Source organism: Condylura cristata, unplaced genomic scaffold, assembly GCF_000260355.1.
Source record: "Condylura cristata isolate star-nosed mole 26May11 unplaced genomic scaffold, ConCri1.0 scaffold00013, whole genome shotgun sequence".
Lineage (NCBI taxonomy): Eukaryota > Metazoa > Chordata > Mammalia > Eulipotyphla > Talpidae > Condylura > Condylura cristata.
The window spans coordinates 34,950,336-34,973,203 of NW_004567114.1; the positions used below are offsets into that span (position 1 = coordinate 34,950,336).

At 34.9% G+C, this 22,868-nt stretch overlaps 1 protein-coding gene across 1 annotated transcript in view; it reads left to right on the plus strand.

The window, feature by feature from the left end:
* DLGAP5 (discs, large (Drosophila) homolog-associated protein 5) overlaps positions 1-20,691 on the plus strand; it is a 31,919-nt gene extending 11,228 nt beyond the window's left edge. The window contains exons 10-20 of the mRNA XM_004682093.2: positions 170-297; positions 672-795; positions 3,204-3,289; positions 4,262-4,422; positions 8,558-8,650; positions 11,974-12,193; positions 15,136-15,325; positions 16,934-16,994; positions 17,578-17,830; positions 18,596-18,645; positions 20,488-20,691. Coding sequence (XP_004682150.1) covers positions 170-297; positions 672-795; positions 3,204-3,289; positions 4,262-4,422; positions 8,558-8,650; positions 11,974-12,193; positions 15,136-15,325; positions 16,934-16,994; positions 17,578-17,830; positions 18,596-18,645; positions 20,488-20,628 — 1,507 coding nt within the window. The 3' untranslated portion in view covers positions 20,629-20,691. The remainder of the gene's footprint in view (positions 1-169; positions 298-671; positions 796-3,203; positions 3,290-4,261; positions 4,423-8,557; positions 8,651-11,973; positions 12,194-15,135; positions 15,326-16,933; positions 16,995-17,577; positions 17,831-18,595; positions 18,646-20,487) is intronic.
* The last annotated feature ends 2,177 nt before the right edge of the window (positions 20,692-22,868 follow it).

Here is a 22,868-nt window from a genome sequence, read left to right on the forward strand (position 1 = left end):
CATTCCCCACTCCATCCCTATATAATGTCTTCCAGATAGACATTTTTTAAAGAAACTAGAAATATTTCTATTTGTTTTCACATTTAAAAAAAAATAAGTTTTATTTTGAAATCCTTCAAAAATAGATATGGAGTTCATGTTTCATGAAGTATATTTTTGCTGTTTTTAGTGATAAGACTCAAGGAGCAGTAAAAGAAATTTTGACACAAACAAGTAAAACTTACTCTACCAAGACAGTACATCAAGATTCAAGTAAATCACAGTGTCCTTCAGTTTTTTTAAGAGTTTGCAATAAAGGTATGGTATTTTAATAAAATTTCAACTGTTTTTTGGATTATGATTCATCAGAGATTTGTTTAGAGTCCATTTCCACCATATGGTTCAGGAATGTTACTTCAAGTGAGAAAAAATGGGAAAGCTTGGGAAAAGACATTCTAAAAAATTAGAATGAAGAATACAGACTGAGAAGGGGGATTCAAATGTAAATTTGAAGAGCTAAAGCATAGTGAGGTACAGCTTAGAGGAGATGTGATTGAAATCTATTAAGTAGAAATAAAATTTTGAAATTCAACATTGAAAAAAATTGAAGGCCCAAAAATATTTGTCTTTTTATGGGGGTTTTATTTTAGGAATTACTGCTTGGAAATTTATGTGCCATATTCTCTTCATAGAACCTGTCTTAAATAAAAGTGAAACAACTAAAAGCTCAAATGGCCTCCCAATCAAAGGAGACTCGTCACTTCAAACAAATGAAGAACATATACCTCAGCCACAACATGATGTGCCATATTTCAGGTTTGTCTGTTTTTTCCTAGTGTAAAAGTTTTGTGTTCATGTCTAGACATTGAAAGCTGACGTATCAGTTATTTTGACCTTAATAAATTAGGTATACCTAGGTAGAAATTGCCTTTGGGGTATTTTCATTTCTTTTTAAGATTTACCTACTTAAGCATACAAGAACTGGGTACAGGCTAGAGATGGGGGGATGGTGAGAGACCCACCAGAGACAGTGGGTAGCATGGTGGATTGACTGAAATACACCACTGAGGGGAGCATCTGGTGACACAGGAGAGGTCTGCTGTGCCATGTGGATCAGCTCCCTGGCTGGAGAATCAAACTTGTGCTGCAGTGGCAGTGAACAGCCCCATAGTGCTGATACTCAACCCTCTGTGCCAACAGGGAGGAGCCCACTTATTTTTTAAATTTCAGTTATTTTTCAATAGCTGGTGCATTTTTATGGTTCCTAATTCAATGGGTAGTAACAGATACAATTGGGAAGTAACTTCCTGTCTGCTGATGTTTGAACATTTCATGGAGGCAAGTGTGAATTGATTTTTTATGAATATTTCCAGATAAAGAAAAAGATGTGTATTTATGGATTTATTTATACTACTTTAATGCTTTTAAATTCTGGAGACGTTGCATTTTAGGATATTATGTGTATTTAATGACCCAATGGTATCTATCTGTATGTGCATGTATGTACCACAGTTTACCTAGTGGGTCTCTGTTGCTGGTTATTTATATTGAGTTCAGTCAACTACTATTACAATGAAGGCTTTAGAAAATGCCCTTGTTCGATTTTCACTTCTCATGCGCAAAATATTATAACCTCAATTTATATTCCCTCTAACAAGGTATGGGGATTTCTATTTTCTTTTATCCATTTAAAAAATTTTCCACAAAGACAAGTTAATGTTTGTATTATTAAAGAATAGTGGGAGGTGGTAGGAGGTTCTTTGGCCAGCCAAATTGTGAGATAGGATTCCTCTCTAGCTGTGAAGAGTGAAAAATGAACAAACATTCTGTCTTGAGGAACCTCAACAGTATCACTAGGTCCTTAAAGGTCTTGGAAACAAATGAGATGACTGCATTTGGAGAGAGGCTCCAACATTCCATATATTGAAAATGATTATACATTTTGATTCTTAAGTGAATGTAACAAGAAAATTATACCCTTTCCATTGCATTGATTAGTTTTCTTGAGCTTTGCCAATCAAATAGATGAGAAATATTATCTTGCTAAAATTTTAATATTTTTATGAATGAATTTTACTTTTTATTTGTATTACTTTAAATATTTTTAGAGCATAAGATTTTAGAATTGTAGGGTATTTCAGAGATTAGTCCATTGTTGTTCAACTGAGAGATATTGTGATAAAAAGCAATTTACCCAACTAAATAATGTCCTTTTCTCATTAATTGTCTTCTATTAATGCCAATGGATATAAGTAGCTAAATTTTTCTTCTAAAAAAGAAAACCATCTTCAGGCCCTCCCTTGTGGCACAGTGAGTTAAAGCACAGCACTGAGAAGCTAAAGCCACTTTCGCATGAGTTCGATTCCCGCCTGCCCCGGAGGTGATGACATGGCGCGGCAGACCTCTCCTGACCCGCCTGCTGCTCCCCTCAGCAGTGTACTTTGTCTATCTGCCTGTTCTGCTCCCCACTCTGTCTCTGGTGAAACCTCTCACCATCCCTGAGCCTCTGGCCTGTACCCCAGTATGTACGAATAAATAAATCTTTAAAAAAAAAAAGAAAGAAAGAAAACCATCTTCAGTTTTCTCCTTCCAGGATGAATTTTATGAAGAAACAAATTTACCTTAGGCCATGGCCTTAACCTTAGCACTATTAACATTTTAAACTGAGTAATCCTTGTTGTATGACTGTCCTTGGCAGGTAGGCTATTTTGTAGCATCCTTAGCGGTAAATCTCCTTCAGCTGGTAATAATGAAAAATGCCTCTAGACTTTGCCACATGTTCCCTGGACATCAAAAATGATCCCATTTGACAATCATTAAAACCTAGTAGAGAGAACCTATGAAGCCATATTACTTAATTCCTGATATGCAGTTTTTAGCTTAATCTCACCTTGGTAGTTGGGTTGGTCTTAGTTCCATGGACAGTAACAGAACTGATAATAGTGGTAAAGGATAGAACAAAAAAGAAATTAGATTATATTAACTTGAAAAATTGGCTATTGTCATTAACCTAAATAAGTTTCAGGTGTAGAAAGATGTACATACATAAGGTATCAACTTGTATTTATAGATTTTTTAAAATAGCATAGTTCATAAAAATGATTTTAGGCATTGGCTCTGAGAAATCAGTAAGCCTTTTATATCTTCCTAACATTATTGTGACATAACATTAATCTGTAGTATGAGAAACATTTGTAAAACTGAAATGTTTGCCACCATTTTAGAAATGTTCTCCAGTCAGAAACTGAGAAATTAACTTCACACTGCCTTGAGTGGGACAAGAAACTTCAGTTGGATATTCCAGATGATGGTGAGGGAACATTTTTTTTACATCGTAGCTTTGTTTCTTTTAATATTTATCTGAAGTGTAAAAATCTAATGTTGCCCAGGCGTATAATTTCATTGCTATTCAAAACAGCAAGTTCTTCTATCTTAATATATGTTTGCAACTATGCTAAAATGGTTCATGACTTAAAATATACACACTATTAGAATACTGACTACCTTTGGGACATTGACCTGACCTTGGAGAGCCTGGGGACAGCTCATTCATGTGGTAGTTGCCCACATGAACCAGTCCAACATTATGCCTGGTTACCAAGCATCCCAGTCTGTGTGAGGTCATTCAGCGATGCTGAGAGAGGCAGGAAGACCCACACAGCTCCACTGTGGGACACAAGGGTACGGTCAGACCCTCGACTATGCCATTTCCCTTTCACTGCAATAAACTGCTGAACTCTGTGTGGAAGAGTTTAAAAAAAAAAAACAAAAAGAATATTGGCTATCATTCCTTAGAGTCATACATTTGTCTGTTTTGTTAGATTTTTTTAGATGTGACTTTTTGGATGGCATCTGTATCTGATATTGTTACATAAAAATATTTTCAGAATGCGTATGGACCAGATTTTTTTTTAAATAAAGCTCCTTGATCTTATTTATTTGAGAAAGCAATTTAGGTAAAAATGATGTGTATGTTATCAATGGGAAATGCTTCTTAGATACTGATATACCATAAATTGAGTTTCAATTCTTAAAAAAAATTCAGAGGGGAAGAATGCTGTTTAGAATGCAGCAAGATATATGAAAATAAATATTGTGATTTTTAGCAGAAATTGAAGCAAATAGTTAATGCTCAGTATTTGTTCTAATATTTTTGTTTTCCTTAAAGGTAAGAATTTCTTCTGTAAGCTCCAGAATATCTGAGTTGAGTTGTTCTTATCAATTGGTTAATCTGCAATACTGTTTTGTCCTTTACCTTTAAAAATCTTATATTTTGCTTTAGCTAAAGATCTTATTCGCACAGCAGTTGGTCAAACAAGACTTCTTATGAAGGAAAGGTTCAAACAGTTTGAGGGACTGGTGGACAATTGTGAATATAAAAGAGGTGAAAAAGAAACTACCTGTACAGATCTGGACGGATTTTGGGATATGGTTAGTTTTCAGGTATGTGGGGAAGTATTTTGAGTCTGGGTTTTTTTGTTCGTTTTATTTTTTTAAGTGAGGTAGCAGTTAAACCAGGTAATGATTGCTGCTTTGATATCTATAGCACTAAATGGGATACTGGACAGAACCTAGATTTTATGACTAATGTCCCCACAGGTCCCATATAGTGAGGATAACTTAAATGTAATTTGGAAATTGAGATTATATTCAGTGACTATATGATTCAACATGTGAGAAAATGAGTAGATCTCATCTTTAATAGTTCAGTCCATCAATGCCTGGTTGATAAATAGGAACAGTCTCTGTCCTAGAAGGAGTTTATAGTTCTCTTTGAGTCAGACACAGCACGTAATTCCACAGTGCTATGACAGGGGGGACACTCTAAAAAGATCAGGAACGTTATAGTTTGAGCTGACTTTAGAAAGCTAGAGTTTTTTTTATCTTATTTTAGAAATAAGCATCAAAATACTATTTCAGGAACTTTTAAAAGCCAGCAATCCCTAGATAGTTGAGATGAGTCTAAAAGAAAGCCCAAAGTAAACATAGGAACAAAGAGGAAAAATAGGAACAATTTAGAAAAAACATTTTCTCTGTTTGGAGAGAGATGGGTAATAGGGGTGATAAATACAAGGAGAAAAGAAAATTTTAAATGCAAGTTTTAATATTCTCAAAGCAACCAGAGATGTCATCTACCAAAATCCATCATCTATAAGAACAGCTATTTAAAAAATGAATTCAGAGGACAACAAAAATAGCTTTTTGAAGTTAACAACTATGAAAGCAGAAGTGTGAGATTCAATAGAAAGGGGGAATATAAAGTTAAAATCTCATGTTAAATAGAGTAAAATAAGAGAGACTGGATAGGAAAATCAGTATAATATCCAAATAATGGGAATTCCAGAAGAAAACATAAAAGATAGTGAAGACATAATCAATGAACTAGTTTTTAAAATTTTCCCCAGAACTGGAAAACGTGAATTTCAGATTGAAGGAGTCTAGCATGGTGAGCCAGCACATCATTAAATATGATTATATAACTCTTAGGATAAAGAGAAAAACCTAAATGCTTCCAAACAGAAAACAAGTTTCATGCAAAAGGTCAAGAATCCAAATAGGCTTGGGTTTCTCAGTGGCAGCACTGAAGATTGGGAGAACAATACCTTCCAACATCTGAAGGAAAATAACTTCCATCCTGTAGTTTTATACTCAATTACATGTGAGGGAAGGCATTTTTCAGACACACCTAATACTGAATTTTAACTCCCATATACCTTTCCTTAGGGAATTAAATGAGAATGTACTAAACAAAATGTAGTAACCTAGAAAGGGAGAGTAGGCACTACCCAGGAAGGGGCTGAGGGAATCATTGGGGAGGTGAAAGAAGAAGGCATGCAGTACTTTAAAAAGCAGTAGTTCAGGCTGGAGCAGGAGGGTCAGGAGCCCTGGGAGATCGGTCACTGCAACTGAATGAGCAGAATGGCTGGTTGTCGAAGAGTTACACTTACTGTACAGAATTTAGAGGTGAATTGATAATAGATAAATAAGAAACTAAGCAGAGAAAAAACAAAATCATAATTAAATCTAGAGAAAAAGTGAAGAAAACATAATTAACTCCCAGATGTAAATAGTGTCTGTAGTCATTAGGCATTATTTTATGACCAGTTTTTTTATATTACTACCAACTTTCATGTTGAGTTAGTTTACTCAGATCCTTCTTAGGTGACCAGTTAATATTGTGATTTTTAGTGTCATCATTTATGGGTTTAAAAAACTGATTTGTTTGTATGACTTACAGGTATAATCTTTACCGATCACATTTCCCAACTAAGGTCAGTGAGAGAGAGCCTCTTCAAGTTGGCTCCTGTGACTTTTTTTTTTTAAGAGCTGAATTGAGGTATAATCTACATATCATAAAATTTCCCCACTTTGAGTGTATAGTTCAATAAGTTTCAGTAAGTTTACTGAGTTGTACATCCATTACCACAGTACAAATTTAGAACATTTTATCACCACAAAAATATCCCTCTGTCTGCCCACTACTTAACTCCCAGCATAAAAAACCATTCATGTACCTGCTGTTTTTATACATTTGCCTTTGCTGGGTATTTCATTTAAAATGTGTGGTCTTTCATATGTGCTATCTTTCATTTAGCATGATGACTTTGAGGTTCATCCATGCTATCTGTGTTATGTGTCTTTTTATTGTTTGGTAGTCAGTATTCTGTTGTCATACATTTCTCTTTACTCACCAGTTGGTAGACATTTAGTTTTCCACTCCTTGGTGATAATGAACAATCATCTGTGGATATTCACATATAGTCATAGTGTGGCTGTTTTCATTTCCCTTGGAAACTACTGAGCCATATGGTAAATTTTTGTTTAACTTTTCAGGGAACCACCCAACTCTTCCAAAGTGATAACATTTTACATTCACACCAAGAATGTGTTCAGTTTTCTTTTGTTTCTTGACACCCTCATGTCTTTTTCACTAAAACCACCCCAGTGGGCGTGAAGTATCTTGTTGTTTGCTTTCATTTCCCTAATTAATAACAATGTTAAGCATCTTTTTTATATACCAATTAGATATTCAAATGCCTTCTTTAATGAAATGTTTATTTAAATCTTTTGGCCATTTTTCTAAGTTGGGTTTGGCTCTTTACTGACATGCAATTCTGGATATAAGACCTTTATTAGATTTATTACTTAAAATTTTTTTCCCCCCAGTTTGTGGCTTGTTTTTAAGATTTCTTGATGGTGTCTTCTGAAGTGCAAATGTTTTCATTTTAATAAAGTTTAGTGTATCAGTTTTTCTCCCTTTTTTGTAATTTTAACATCATGTATAAGAACTCTTTTTGCCAAACCACAGACCACAAGATTTTCCTTTTAATTTTATTCTAAAAGTGTTGTCGTTTTTGCTGTTACAGTTAGGTTTCTCATCCATTTGGAGTTTCTTGTGTACCTGGTATAGGGAGGAGTTTAGATTCTTCTTTGTTTTTATGGATATCCAGTTTCCCTAGTTCCATTGAAAAGATGATCTTTCCTCATTGAATTGCGTTGGACAGTTGCTTAAAATCAACTGGTCTTAAGTATAATCCTGAGTCTTTTCTGGCATTTACATTGGTTTTTTTAAGGAAGAGAGGTTGGAAGTATTATGTGTAGAATTATGTGTGAGGGAACTGGAAATATAGTCTACCAAATTGTTGACAGTTATTCTAAAGGAGGAGACTGAAAATACCAGAAGGATTAGAATGCATGCATTCTAATATATTCATCTGTACACTCATTGAATATTTTGAAATAAGATTATGTCAAGAGAATCAGAATGCAAGGCCCTATCTGGGAGAAGATATTTGCAAGAGACCTATCTGATAAAGAATGTCTTTCTAAAATATACAAAGAACTCTTAAAACTCAATCAGAAAACAACCAACCTTATTTAGACAAAGCTGAGCAGACATTCAACCAAAGAAGATATACAGATAGCAAATAAGATAGAAATGATAAGCATCAGATGTTATTTGGAGAGTTGCCAATTAAAACAACCAGATACCTATTAGAATGGCAGAAGTTCAAACCATTTGACTATCAAATCCTGGTGAGGATGTGAAGCAACAGAAACGCATTCATTGCTGGTAGAAATGCAAAATGGTACAGCTACTTTGGAAGACAGTTTGGCAGTTTCTTATCCAGTGATCATGCCCATTGGTATTTGAAAGCATGTCCACACAGAACATGTACACATGTTTATAGCAGCTTTATTTTTAACCACAACAACCAATATGTTCTTCAGTAGGGAAATATTAATAGACAAGTTTCTGTTTGAAAGAAGTAGGGGAGTGGGTTTGTATAATTTCAGATTGCTCTCCTACTGCTGTAGGAGAGATAATTTAGGAAAGTTATTCACATACAGTAGACTTTATGTATTTTGGAGGTTTGTAAGGCCAAAAATAACAATGAACAATTTTACCCTATGTATTTTTTATTTGAACACTAAATTGAGAATTCTGTTGTATAATTTCATATGTATTATATGTAAAAAAAACCAGCCTGAATGAACATTATTTCTTTTTTTATGTTTCAGTTTTGTTTGTTTGGTTAGCATTAATTTGATAAATGTGTGTTTTATTTATTTACAGGTAGAAGATGTAAACCAAAAATTTAGCAATCTGGCCAAACTTGAAGAATCTGGATGGCAAAACACTGATAATACAAGCAAAAATGTCTTTCGGGTAAGTTTCTAGATTTTATATCCAAATTTCTAGTATAGATTTTTTACTTTAATTTTTGGTGTTTTAATCTTTGAAAACATTTAGCTTCAGATGTTTCATCATTTTACAAAGTAAACTCCATTCTTTTTGTGGTAATTTTTTTCTAGTAATGTTTTGAATTCAAAGTTTCTGTTTATTATATGTTCTTATGATGTTTTGTTTGACATTACAGAAAGAATGAGGAAATTATCAGCACAAAATTTCTGGAGGGAGGAAAGTAGAGACTGGTTAAAGTGGGGCACCCACACAGAGAGCTTCTAAGTTACTAAATGCTGGATTCTGTGCGTGTTTGTTTTATCTTTAAATTGTGATTGCACATTTTGTTGTAATTGTAGCAGTGGGTGCAGTAGGAGATAGCTCACATATGCTTGATATGTGCCAAATCTTCTTCCAAATAACCTACATATATTAACTCATTTAATCTTTGTAACAGTCCTTTGATGTGGGTGCTTGCTATTATTTTCATTTTACAGTTGAGAAATCTAAGACCCAAAAACATTTAATCAAAGGTTTCAGGCCAGACTTCCCCATTCCAGATGTATGTTCTAAGCAATGCACTATCTATATGCCTCCTTTCTGATTTAGGTACTCTTATCACTGACGTATTTCAAAATGAAAGAACTTTTTTTTTTAGGAAAAAAAACAAAACAGATTATCTTCTTCTTCCCTGTACTTTTTCTTATACATTTTCCTGTTTTTCTCTAAGATTTTTTTGTGTGTGTGGGTCCATTCTTATCTTTTGTAATTTTTCTTCAAGTAATGTTTTAAACTCAAAAAGTCTCTGCTTCAAATGGATACTTCTCAGACTGCCTTAAGGCATTGCCAGTTTTTCCTTTTAACTTTGGAAAAATGAGTGTGGCTATAAAATCACGTTCCTACATTTTATTATGCTATGTACTCCAAATAAAACTCTTAAATCCTGCCTTAGGGAAGAGGTTAAAATGTAAAAACCTTATTATAAAATTATTTTACTAATGAAATCTCATGACACAGACCCTGAAGACAGTAATGAAATTTAGTAAATTTCTAACCCCCTAACCAATGAAGGATGCTTGAACATTTTGAAACTACTGTGGGTATTTCTCCTTGAGACTTAATCTTGGAGACAGGAATAACATCAGTTGTGCCGATTGTGATTTTGTTTTATTAGAGCCTTGTAATGTCTCCTCTTATCACCAGGTGTCTCCCTCTTCCTATTCTATTTTATGGACTACTGTTAGATTTGTTATGTTTATTCAGTAATCTCTGTACTTACATGTCAGTACCTCTCTCCTATCTCTTATTCATTGGCCTCTCCATCAGCCTTGTTTTCTTCCTATCAGCCTTCAGAACTTAGATATATTTAATGGTCTTTTTTTTTTTTTTTTTTTGAATATTTGTTTACTCATGCTTACAGACCTGGAGTACAGACCAGATTTGTGGGAGGATTCACCAGAGACAGAGTGGGGAGCAGAAAAGACAGACTGACAAAGTACACTGCTCAGGGGAGCAGTGGGCGGGCCAGGAGAGGTCTGCCGCGCCATGTGGGTCAACTCCCTGGCGGGGGGGATTGAACTCATGCTTCAGTGGCCTCTGAGAGCTTGTTAATGGAGTGCTTTTACCCATTGTGCCACAAGGGAGAGCCCCTCTTTAATGGTCTTGTCTTGGTTACATTAAGAAAAAAATAAACTGTACTATACTAAAACTATACTAGTGCCATCCACATCTCCCTATAGTTATCTGTATCCCATCTCTTTACTTTCAGACAGCTTCCTGGAAAATTTGTCTATACTCTCATTAGTTTGATTGCTGCTTATCCTTCCCACTCACTGGAATTCAGCTTCACTCCTTCTTAACTACTCTACAATAGTTATGACCAGGGGTATTTACTTAGTAGTTACTAAAGTTATTAGGGGCTTAATTATAAAATCAAATGCTTCTGCCCCGTTAAATATGGTCTACTTCCTCTTAAAATTATATCTTACTGATTTTCCTCTTTTACTGTGCCCATTTTTAAGTCATGTTTACAAGTTTCTATTTTTCTATTTATCCCTTATTGTAATGTTCAGAATTCTTTCTTCACCTCTTTTCTCACCTTCCATATTCTTTCTCTGCAGTCTTAACCCTGTGATGATTCCCAAATCTGTATTTAAAACCACACTTAGGCCCTCCCTAATGGCGCAGCGGGTTAAAGCACAGCACTGAGAATTTAAAGCATCCTCTGCATGAGTTCGATTCCCGCCTTCCCTGGAGGTGACCACATGGCGTGGCAGACCTCTCCTGACCCGCCCGCTGCTCCCCTCAGCAGTGTACTTCGTTGATCTGCCTGTTCTGTTCCCCACTCTGTCTCTGGTGAGGCTCTCACCACACCTTAGCCTCTGGCCTATACCCCAGTTCTGTATGCACAAATAAATAAATCTTTAAAAAAAAAAAAAAAAAACACACTTAGTACACCTTAAAGTCATTGAAATAATCTCTAAGCACACTAGTGTTTTCCTTCCTCAGGGAATGGTGTTCCCATCTCATCAGGTGCCTGAGATAGAAATCTGGGTATCTTCTTTGGTGTTTTTTCCTTTTTCTCTTTTACATCTTTACCCTGCACACATTCAAGATGATCACTAAGTTGTGTCAACTATCCCTTCAGTTTGTTCACTTTTTCCAGTTCTTTCTCACTTTAACTGCCAACATCATTTCTCTTTATTGCAACAGTCTCCTTCCTTAATGCCTTGTAATCTTCCAGTCCTTTCTCCAGGAGGATAGATATGTATTTGTAAAATACATATCTGATAATGTTAATTTCCTGGTTAAAAATAATCAGTAATCTCTATTCCTTTGTCCCATGTTGCAAAGGATTTTAGAATCTAGCTATTAATAGCCTGTCTCTTACCAGCTCCTCTGTGCTTCCTTTCACTTCTGGTTTGGCAAACTTTCTCTTCTCTCTACCCCTCCCTTTCCTCACCTCTTCTATTAGCCCAGTGAACTATGATTTGAGCTTAGTTACTACTTCCTTGCCTGTCTTTTTTGAGACCTCTGAAGATTGATTTAGGTGTTATCTGTGTTCTCCATCCCCTGAGTTTATCTCTAACATAATACCCTTCTTAGTAGCCTTATCTGACTCTTCTGCTGTGAAGTTGTGAACTCCATGGGGGCAAGAACTTTGTCCTTTATTTTTTTTGACTTCTTACATGTTTAGCACTTGGTTAGGACTTAGTAAGTATAAGATGTTTTATAATTTTTATGTATACTTTTTTTTTCCTCTAGGTGATAACGAATAGTTTTAATAAATGTAATGATTCTCTTTGCAGAAAAAAGTTGTCTCAGGTATAGCGAGTAAACCCAAACAAAATGATGGTGGAAGAATTGCAGCAAGAAATCGCCTTGCTGCCATAAAAAATGCAATGAAAGAGCGAATTAAGCAGGAAGAACTTGCTGCCTCAGCAGACTCAGCAATGCCAAAAGAAGTCGATAAAATAGTGTTTGATGCCGGATTTTTCAGAGTTGAAAGTCCTGTTAAATCATTTTCAGGTTAGTTTTTCTGCTAACCTTAAAAGAAATGTTTGGGTTTGATGAGCACTTGTGGGAGAGTGAAAAATAATTTTCATATGAAAGGGCATGAGTGATACGTGATTTGTAGATAAATTATATATCTTCAAACACATGCAGATCACATTTTGATGGGTATGCCTGTGATTAGATTATCTTGAGTGTGATATATCTTCTAAAATTGCTTTCATATTTTTAAAGTGATTTCATATCCTTTATTGCCACTTAACTACACGATCCTATGAGGTATGGGGCACAGGATCCCACCAGGCTAAGGGACATGATGGAAGCATGGGGAGCTGGGTGATTTTTCTTCAGGTTAATTGGACTAGAATTTAATATGTAAAGGAAATTTAGATGGCAATCCATCATACTTCTTTAGCTTTACTTTAAGGAACATGTGTTTTTGAAATATAATAAATGGATTAATTTCCTAACAGTGACATCAGTTTTTAATACTTCAGGAAGCCATCATAAGATTTTCTCACTGTGATTGTATTTTTCAAATGCTGTTTTCATAGACTATCTTTATTAGATTTCAGTAATTTATCAACCATAGTATAAGAAGTCATAGCTGAAGTAATCTGTCCCCAAATCTTGGTAGGCACTCCCATAAGTGCTTCAACTGCTAGATTATTTTTATTTTTATTTTTTTTAATCCCGTGCATTTCTCTCCCCACCCCCCCGTTTTTGATCCCATTCCCCACTCCACCCCCGCAAAATGTCTCTGGTATATGGTTGTTCATTATTTTTGTTATTTTCTTGCCTGGTCCATTATACTCCTGCTATGAGTGAAACCGTCCGGTATTTTTCTTTCTCTTTCTGGCTTATCTCACCAAGCATGATCTTTGCAGTTCCATCCAAGTTGCTGCAAAAGACAAGCGTTTCTCTTTTTTGGTTGCTGAGTAATATTCCATTGTATGTGTGTATATATATATATATATATATCACATCTTTTTAATCCAGTCATCTACTTTTGGGCATTTGGGCTACTTCCATGTTTTTCCAATTGTAAATAAAACAGCAATAAACATGGGGGTACAGGTATCTTTTTCAATCAGTGTTTTTGTGTCTTCTGGGTAGATACCTAGGAGTGGGATTGCTGGGTCATAGGGAAGCTCCATGTTTAGCATCAACTGCTAGATTCTTATTTTTGAGGAGAAAGGGGCCAAATCCTCTTCAATTACGAATCAGTTGAAGACTGTTTCTCCCTGTTACTTAACTGCCCACTAGAAAGCTTTCTGAAAATGAACCTAAGCTGCTGTTTAACATTTATATTAAAATACAAGTTAATCACCTCAAGTATATTATGCTCCCTGGCTCCTTAGGTAGCACACATGGTGCGAGTTTAGTGTGCTTCCCTTACTCTGAGTGGCTGTCCTCACTGGTACCTGGACTGCCCACTGCATAACATTTCTCCTGGCCCCTCACTGCCCAAGGGCCCCAGGGCTTCCTCAGCTGGAACTCATCACCGACTATTGTTTCCTATACTCACCTAAGTGCTTACAACTAGGGAGACTAAAATTTATGACAAAATGGATCATTTTTAGGTTGAGTTTTTTGTTTTAGAGCAGAGTATATGTGAGACTTGTTATAACACAGTGGTCCTCCAAGAAGCCCCACTTATCACATTTGTCACTCCCTAACAGCACCCATTTTCTAGTCAGTCTTAGAGTTTTAAGTTTACTGAACACTAAGTAAGGTACCGATTTTTTTTTTTTTTTAGGTATTCTTTTGATTTACTCATTTTTGGTTCTATCTGACCTTTCTCATATTTAGCTGTCTGGTGATCATTTACTGCCTGCTGATAGTTAAGAGTAGGGTTCTATATGGCAGCATGTGGTAGAGTCTTTAGTTGGGCAGTTATCTGGACCTTTATGCTGGGACCCTACACATAACTCTGTTTCTTTTTTCATGGGCTAGATTTTCCAGAGAAAATTCTTCAGCTCTTCTGTCTGGAGAATGTAATCCTGTCTGCCAGCCTTTCCAGGATCATAGGGGGGAAGAAATGTCTCATAGTTCATTTGTAAATAGTCATTTAGTTCCCCTATTTTCCACAAAATACCTTATCTTTCTATTGTACCTGAGGCTGTGTTTTACTTTCCCAGCTTTCTAATTTTGATGGTCGGGTATTTACACTTGCCTAGATGTACAGAGAGGAAAAGAATCTGGATTCAGTTGCTCTTTAAACTGACTCTAAATAGTCCTCCTGCTTTTAGCTCTGTTTTTAACTCTGCTCCCAGAGATACTTGAGGTCACCAATCCTTTTGAGGTGCTAATGGTGTAACTTGCATTGATTCCCATCTTTCCTGATGTGTGTCTAGGTATTTTATCTTAAGACTAAGTAATATCCCACCCAGCCATCTACATTACAGCTTCCATTTTTTTTTTATTATTGGTATCTTTATTTCATTTGTCCTTGTATTCTGCCTTTTTGGGTAATCTTTGTTATACTTAGAATAGTGGGATGTCAGGAGAAAGTAATCTAATGTATGTGCTCAGATAATAATGTATCTTACTGAAAAAACCCAGGCATTTGACTTAATCTAAAAAAAAGGCAGGGGGGCCCTCCCTGGTGGCATAGCAGGTCAAACAAAGCACAGCACTATGAAGCTAGCTGCAGCCACTTTGATTCCCCACCAGGGAGGTGACCCACATGACACAGCAGATCTCTCCTGTCTCACTCATTGCTCCCCTGTGCTTCGTCAGTCTTCCTGTTCTGCTCCCCATTCTGTCTCTAGTGAAACCTCTCACCTCTCACTGCTCCTACACCTCTGGCTTGTATCCCAGTTCTGTATGTATAAATAAATAAATCTTTAAAAAAAAACAGAACAGAGCCACCAAGTTGGTGGGGGATAGGAAGCCATTTTCTAATTATAGTGAAAAGTAAATGAAATGAGTTTTTGGTTTCTCTCATCTTTTAGGGCTTTCTATCTCTTCTGAATGTCTGTCTCAAAGACTTACAACACCTAAATCTGTCAACAAAGCTGTATTTGAGAACAAGGCTGATGAGACGGACCTTCCAAAACAAACTGTGTCACCAGAGAATCCTAAACCACAGAATTCCAAAAACAAATGTGTTAAGACTCTCCTATCAACTATTCCTGAAAACAGGTATACCTCTATGTGTTATTAGGAGCATAACAAATGTTGACATTACCTGCCATGTCACATCGTTAATCCAGTAAGAGATATAAGACATGTATTTTTAATTAAACTTCACAATGACCCTAGAACAGATAGACAATATTTCTATTTTATAAATGTGGAAATTGCAGTTTAGGATTTCAGATTAGCAAATAGTCATCAATAGGGAGATAAAATCCTGTAGAACTTGGGACAAATTAAGTAACTCACTTAGCTTTAGTTTCATCACCTACAAAACAATAGTGCTGATGCCTCTCTCTAGGGTCACTTGGACATAGGTACTTTTTACCAGTCTTTCTAGAAAGTACCTTGACATTGTTATGTTGGCAGATGGCACAGCACAGAAAAGAAGCTGATGTCCTGTACAGTTATGGCCTAGACATGTTCTAAATTAATAATGTGTCACCTCATTTAATCTCCAAATGCTTTATGAGCTACTAGATCATCATCATTTTTCAAGTAAGAAAACTTAGTAACTAAAGCTTAATTAGAAAAGGTAGTAACTTACCTAAATTCAACTTATACCTGGTGAAGCTGGATGCTGCTTGCAGTTTTTCTGCTATAGAGTACTGCCTTTGCATAAATGCATCCAAATGACCTGGATAGTCTTTGTGCCTGGAACACAAGTGTCCTGAAATTTGATAGAAAAGGGATTATTTAAAATAAGTATAAAATAAAATTATTACCTGGAGTCAAGAGAGTACTATTGGATTTACTAATCTGAAGGTGAATAACATTCACTACTCAGTCATTCTGGCAAACAGGCTATCAAAAAAATATATATATACCCTGTGAATTGAAGTAGGGAAAGCAAATGAAAGCTTTGTTAATATTTTATGAAACAAATTTTTAAATTTCTGATTTTTAGTATATATCAATGTTCTAGTCTTTATGGAAACTAAAATATTTTGGATGTTTTCAGGGTATGGATTCTAAAATACCTATTTACTATCATCTTAAGTGTAAGTTACTTTCTTTCCTGTGGTTTATCACCTTGTACTGAGATCCATAATTGTATCTAAGTGGTCTTTAATTTTTTTTTTAATTTAGCACTCAAAAATAGTCATGAAAGAGAGTGTTTTTCCAATGAACAATATTATACAATAAAGGTGAAGTGAAATTGAAAACTAGAAAAATAGAGGCTATTTTTTTAAAACACTGATTACAAGAGGTTGAGATATACATAGTTCTGAAAAAAACACACTAAGAACTTCAGGATTAGAACATTTTATGCTGTACATAACAAATATTGTCAATCCCAACTAGATACAATAACTGAGCTGTTGCTTCAACCCCCCAGAAGAAAGCTTGATGTTCACCTTTCTTTAGTATGTAACTAGATTTGGTTGCTTTTCAAAGGGTTGCCGATAGAGTGGCCAGTACAGTAACAGGTTTTTGAACTTTCTGGTGAAGACTATATTAGGTTTGTAAGCTATAGTCCCAAACTAATTATATGGAGAAGACCCAATATTGGACCATGATCCCTCTTTCAACCAGGATATTCTCAAAACAAGCTCAAAAGATACCACTATGTTTAATTATCTGAACACAATGTTGCTCTTTTTCTTTTCTCAGTAACAGCATAGAAGAAGGTGCTCAGTGTCTTGGATTGCAAGTTTTAACTGAAGTAAACCATGTAAGTCCTATTCCCAGGTGGTCTATAACGCCAGGTATATTATCTACTTTTATTGCATATAGTAACTGCATATAGGAATTTCCATTGCAAATGTAAATAAGTCATATAAAATGACAGTTGTATTTTCAAAAATCTTTGACTTATTTGAGACCATAAGCCATTTTTGTATTCTTCAACTCATATCAAGATTATTTTTATGAAGTTTTACTCTAATCTAGACACACACACACGCACACGCACACACACACACACACACACACACATATTGCCTTTGCAATACAACAGAATTTGAGTAGTTATGGCAGAGATTCTGCAGCTCACAAAGGCTAAAATATTTACAATCTAGCCCTTCCCAGAAAATGCCACTCTCTAGAGTATAGGTACTTGCTGAGAAACTTTCCTTCAATCATACTTTTGCTATAGTATTATCTTACTGTTCAAGAAGTAAGAAAGTAAGATTTACAGTGACCTTTATTCTGTGTCCAGATGAATCCTTATGTTTTTCTTATTTCTAATAACAGATTTTTTTTTATTCATTTTCAATTTCTGGTAATTAAATGTAGTAACCATTTTTTACTTCCAGGATGGAAACATAAGTGACATATACTTTGAAAGGAGTCGTTTATCCAGTGAAAGAATGAATTTGTCCCTATTTGCCAGTGAAGTAACATATAATATTAATGCTAATAAAAAGGAAGAAATTTCAGATGCTGTGGAAGGAATGGAACTAAATTCATCAGTTATATCACAGGATGTTTTCATGATTAGCCCTGAAAAAAATACATTACTACAAGGTAACACTTCACAGGAAGAAGAAACTAAAATTTCTCAGTCAGGTGAGATTTTTAAAATATATTTAAATGAAATTTTGTAAAACAAATGAACTTTAGACTCATATATAAATTACAACTATTTCTGGATGTCTATTTCTAAGAATGAAGACTGAAAAATTGGACACTAAGAGTAAATATCTTATAAGAATTAGTTTGTGTTCTTAACACCCCATTCTCTATTACAAACTTTCTTAGGTAGACTTGCTAAAAATCAACAGATACTAACCCACACTGGATATAAAGTAGTATTTTATATTGTACTTATTTAGGATCCTTTATTGTTAATGAGGTTTCAGAATTATAAATATTCCCTATTTTTAATTCTTTTTTTCAATATAAATACTCAAACCTTTCTTCATAATGCCTTATTTTTCGTTCATACCTACTTTGTTGTGGTTGTTCTTCAGTAGAAAATGACATGTGTTATGTGTTTTCTTAATAATATGTGATAGTCTCACCTACTCTTTGGGACTATTGTGATTAGGGCCTAAGGCAAAATAAACATAATCTTGGCAAGACATTTGCCCGCCAGTTAAGATCTTCATATAGTTTTTGGGAGGTACCTTTTATATGACAATCATGAGTTTTGTTTATGACATACCATTACTGAAATTAAGGATAAGATTTTTATTTAAAATGTTATAGAATAAGATGGACTGTATTTTTGTCCTACTATTTGATATATGTAGCTTTTCATAGCTTTTAAGATTTTATTTCTAACAACCTTTGAGAATATTCTTTAAAAAGTTTTATTTTTTTGTCTTTCAGTACCATTTGATAATAAAAGTCTCACTACTGAATATCATCTTCTTGATTCTGTAAGTTTTCCAACTTAATTCAAAAGGTTCCTTTATATTCTAGATTTGTTTTATAAAATGAGTATTACTTATTTTAAAATTCATATGTAAAGCTTATATCTTGCTATTGTTTTCTTTATTGAGAAATCAATTCATTATTCATTCTTATCTGAATGGGAACTGAATTTCATGTTTATTTGCTTTTAAATATAATAGGCTTTAGTATTAAGCACTGAGAGTTATTTCCCTATATAATTTGTGTGTCATGTTGGTTATTTGAATGTGACTTAGACTATACTAGGTATTTCTGAGTGTTACAAGAAACCTACATGTAAGACAATTGCCCATAAGTTCCCTGGCCTTTGCACTTGGTGATACCTTGCCTTTAAATCTAGTCTTTTAGTTCTTTAGCTATTCCGTGAAGGCTTCCTATAAAAGCTCTCATTTCTCCCATGTTAATTTTATATTTAGGCACAGATAATTATAGGGCATATAAAAAACATACAATGCATACATTTAGTCTTGTATTAGGGTAACAACATGGGTATGTTATAGCCATAAAACATAATTTAAGGAACCTATATCCCTTATTTACTATAAATTCCTCTTAAGGCAAAACTGTCTGATTCACCTTCCTGGATGCCTTAACTGTGATGTGAATGAAATAATGCTCTCTTGTCTATAAGTATTTACAACATTGGTTTTCAGTATCTCTCCATATATCTTTATTTCAGTGATCTCAAGTAGGAACTTCATCCAGGTGATTTTAATATATGCCACTGTTGACAACTGTAGTTTACAACCTTATCTTGAATTTTTCCAGGACCAATTGTTAAAATGGGTCAGGGAATGGCTCTGATTTACTAACCTTTGATCTCAGAATGTAAAAAATTTATTAAGGTAAATATAAGATCAAAACCAATAATTTTTTCTAACCCCATAAAAGCTGGCAAATACCAGACTCCCTACAGCCACTAAACCCTTAAGAACCTGTGTATAAAAAAAAAGATTACTTGCGTTATCTTTCAAAGATGTCTTCTGTGTGTTTGACCTTCTGGGCTGCCCTGTATCGCAGGGACAAGATAAGTCATGCTGCTGTGGCCCGCACTTCTGTTCTTGGTCTTAGCTGTCTTTAATCATAGACTGAGATCTAGATGGTAGGTCAGGGACTTCAGCATCAGGGAAATTTATACAAACCCAATTCAATCATTATTTCCAGATCTAATCTCTGAATGATTAGTTCTGATACTATAGTATATGACATAATAAATAAATCTGGAAATTCATTCAATACTGTTTTTTAATGTATGGCAAATGATTAAAAATGCTTCACATTTATCTTCCACAGTATCTTTTAATCTTAGAATTTCATTTCCCTTTGATTTCTTTTCCACTTCCATAAATATTAGAATTTATTTTAAAATAGGTCCTCCTGTCCATCTTAGGCCAAAGTTACTATTCTATGGCATCATTTAAGTCTGAAAGTAGGACTTGAGGAGTAACAAAAAAAAGATCCCAAGAGGATTAGACTGGTAAAAGGCCTACTAAATGCTGTTAGACAGAGTAAGATTTGTGGAATTTGCCTAAGTGACTTAAGATAGGGCCTCAGTTTTATTGTCTTGCCTATGCTGTTGAAGTCATTTACATATCACTAGTCACATTTTTAGCATACATTCTTAACACATCTTTTCAATTTATTATTTATAGTTAGATTCATAGAATAAGTAGCATAATCATTACTAGTAATTTTATTGTTATATAGGAAAAATGTTACTTATATTACTAAAGAATCTGTTTTTAAATTGCAGTGTTAATTGGTAAAACTCTCAATGTATTTTGGTGACTTCTGAATTTCTTTTCTAGCCTGGCCTAGGTACTGCAGGGATCCATTCACAAGTGGAGAAGAGGCATCGGGAATGTGCCAGACATGTTTCTTTTGGTGGTAACCTGATTACCTTTTCACCTCTCAGGCCCCTCAATGGAGAAAAATTAGAAGAACTTTGAATTTAAAATCAAACATCTTTATTCATGTGTTTTCTTCATAATTCTGTGATATATTCTTAGACTATTTGAAAGTTCAAGGCATGTATTTGCATTTACTTCATTTATATAGGTCATACAGTGTTTTAATACAGTTTGTCAAAGTGTGTTTTAGTTATACTATTTCTAGAGGGAAGTGGGTATATTTTTGTACACTAACCATGCAGAATAAAAATATGGTGCCTTGCCTCTCTTGTTTAAAATATATGTTTAAAGTTAAGTTTAAGAACTTATAAACGTTCTTCAGCTTAATCAGGATAATATTAAACACTGATAGATGTATTTGCATACTATATACTATAGTCTTAGTTTGAACTCTTAGATTTGATGATGTTGAAGAGTTTGACATACTGTATTTGCCATATTGAAATTTCTTTAGAGGAGCCCTCTGGATTACAAAATCAGTTTACATGCTGTAGTTTCAAATGCTTAAATTATTAGAAGTGCTTGTTAAATTTGTGTCTTTTTCTTTTCATTTCTCATTGACATGGCTGACAGCCTGTGAAGTAAATGTCTTCCTCCGAGAAAATTATATCAATACTTAATGTGTTTGAAATGCTTCTCTTACAAAATTCTTACCTGTCGAATTGTAGAAGACAGCACCAGTAGAATAACAGAACACCAAGAAGACTCAGACTAGCTAAAGTTTCTAGCCATACCTGGGTCTAGTTATTTGTTTCAGCAAGAGTCGAGGTTGCAGACATTTACGAAGCAAGCAGTAACTTTATGGCTAGCCCCAGATTAGAAGTTTTCAAACAAGGAAAGGAAGTGCATCACGTTTGGTTGTAGGCTTGCTGCAAGGATAGTATCTATTAAAGCCATGTGAGAAGTTGTGGGCTACATGAAGTGCTGGCTTAGAAGAATGTTCTCAGAATGCTTAATCTTAGGGTTTTTAAAGAGTCCAGTAAAATTTAAATGAAATGTCAATCAACATGTAAAATAGGTTGGTGCAAATTAACCTAAGACTAGAATTTTTATAAATCAATATAAACATAAAATATTTGCCCTCTAGGGTAATGAAACATGTCATAAATAGTCATGAAACATAATATTTTTTGGGGGGGAAAGAGGTTAACAAGATGTGGTATTGCTTAGAAAACGTTTGTTGTTAGGCCAGTTTGAGTTCTTTTTACTGTTAATAAGCAATAAGAAAATGTATTTTACAAGTTATGAAGATTCCAGGCACTTGATCAGTTTAATGGTATCAAGCACCAACATTCTCCCAAAGTTAATTCACTCTTTCTTGGTGTTGACTTTTTGTGTACTGCTGGGTAGTCTTGGAGCCAGAAAGCGGCTGATAATGGTAGCTAGAGCTACCCTCTTCCTTTTGGCCTGGCTATCACAGCTAATGTCATATTTTCAACAATAGGTCCTAAGAGTCAGGAGGGGATTGGCTTAAACCATTTGGGATTCCCTACTGCATCTGGGGGCATATGTCAGTAAAACCATGACTCAGGAAGTGGGGAGTGGATGTTGGTCAGGCAGCTATCAATGACCCCTACAACTGTGTTCTTGAGCAGTTGGATTCCAGAATTATGAGGCATTTGGAAAATCTTTAAAGACAAAATGAAAGAATTGCTTGGATAGAATAAGAAACTTTCCAAAATTGAAAGGGAATTTGCATTTGAGAACCTATATGACAAGTCCTTTGCCAAGTATTGAGTGATCACAGTAACCCTACAAAAGAGATTATATTGCCCATTTTACACACAAAGGAACCAAGGTTCAGAGGAATTATTTTGTGTAAACCAGCCATCTTTTCCCCAGAGCTATGTCTCCCCATATATTGCATAATCAAAACCAGAATGTTAGGATGAAGAAATTAGTTTTGAAATACATCATTTCAGTTGCTGAAGACCTGGTAGTAGGTAGCCCTCAACTATCATTCTAGGTAAGGAGAGCCACTCTGCCCTAGCTCAGTTTCCCAGGTTGCCTGGATTCATTGACTATAACTGAAGATATGTTTCTGTCCCCCTCAGCAACTCTGCCAAATCCTGAAATGCCTGACCCCACAGCTATTAATTGCAAGAGCACGCGCTGAATATTCTTCCTGGAGAACCCAACCTGTAGCAATTACCGGTTTAAATTATTTAAGAAGATGATATTGCAGAAACGTTATTTTGGTGGTGTTATCACATCCTAGTTTTGAAATTGCATTCATTTTTTGGGCTTGCTGGTAATAAAAGAACAGAAAAGCATGTTTA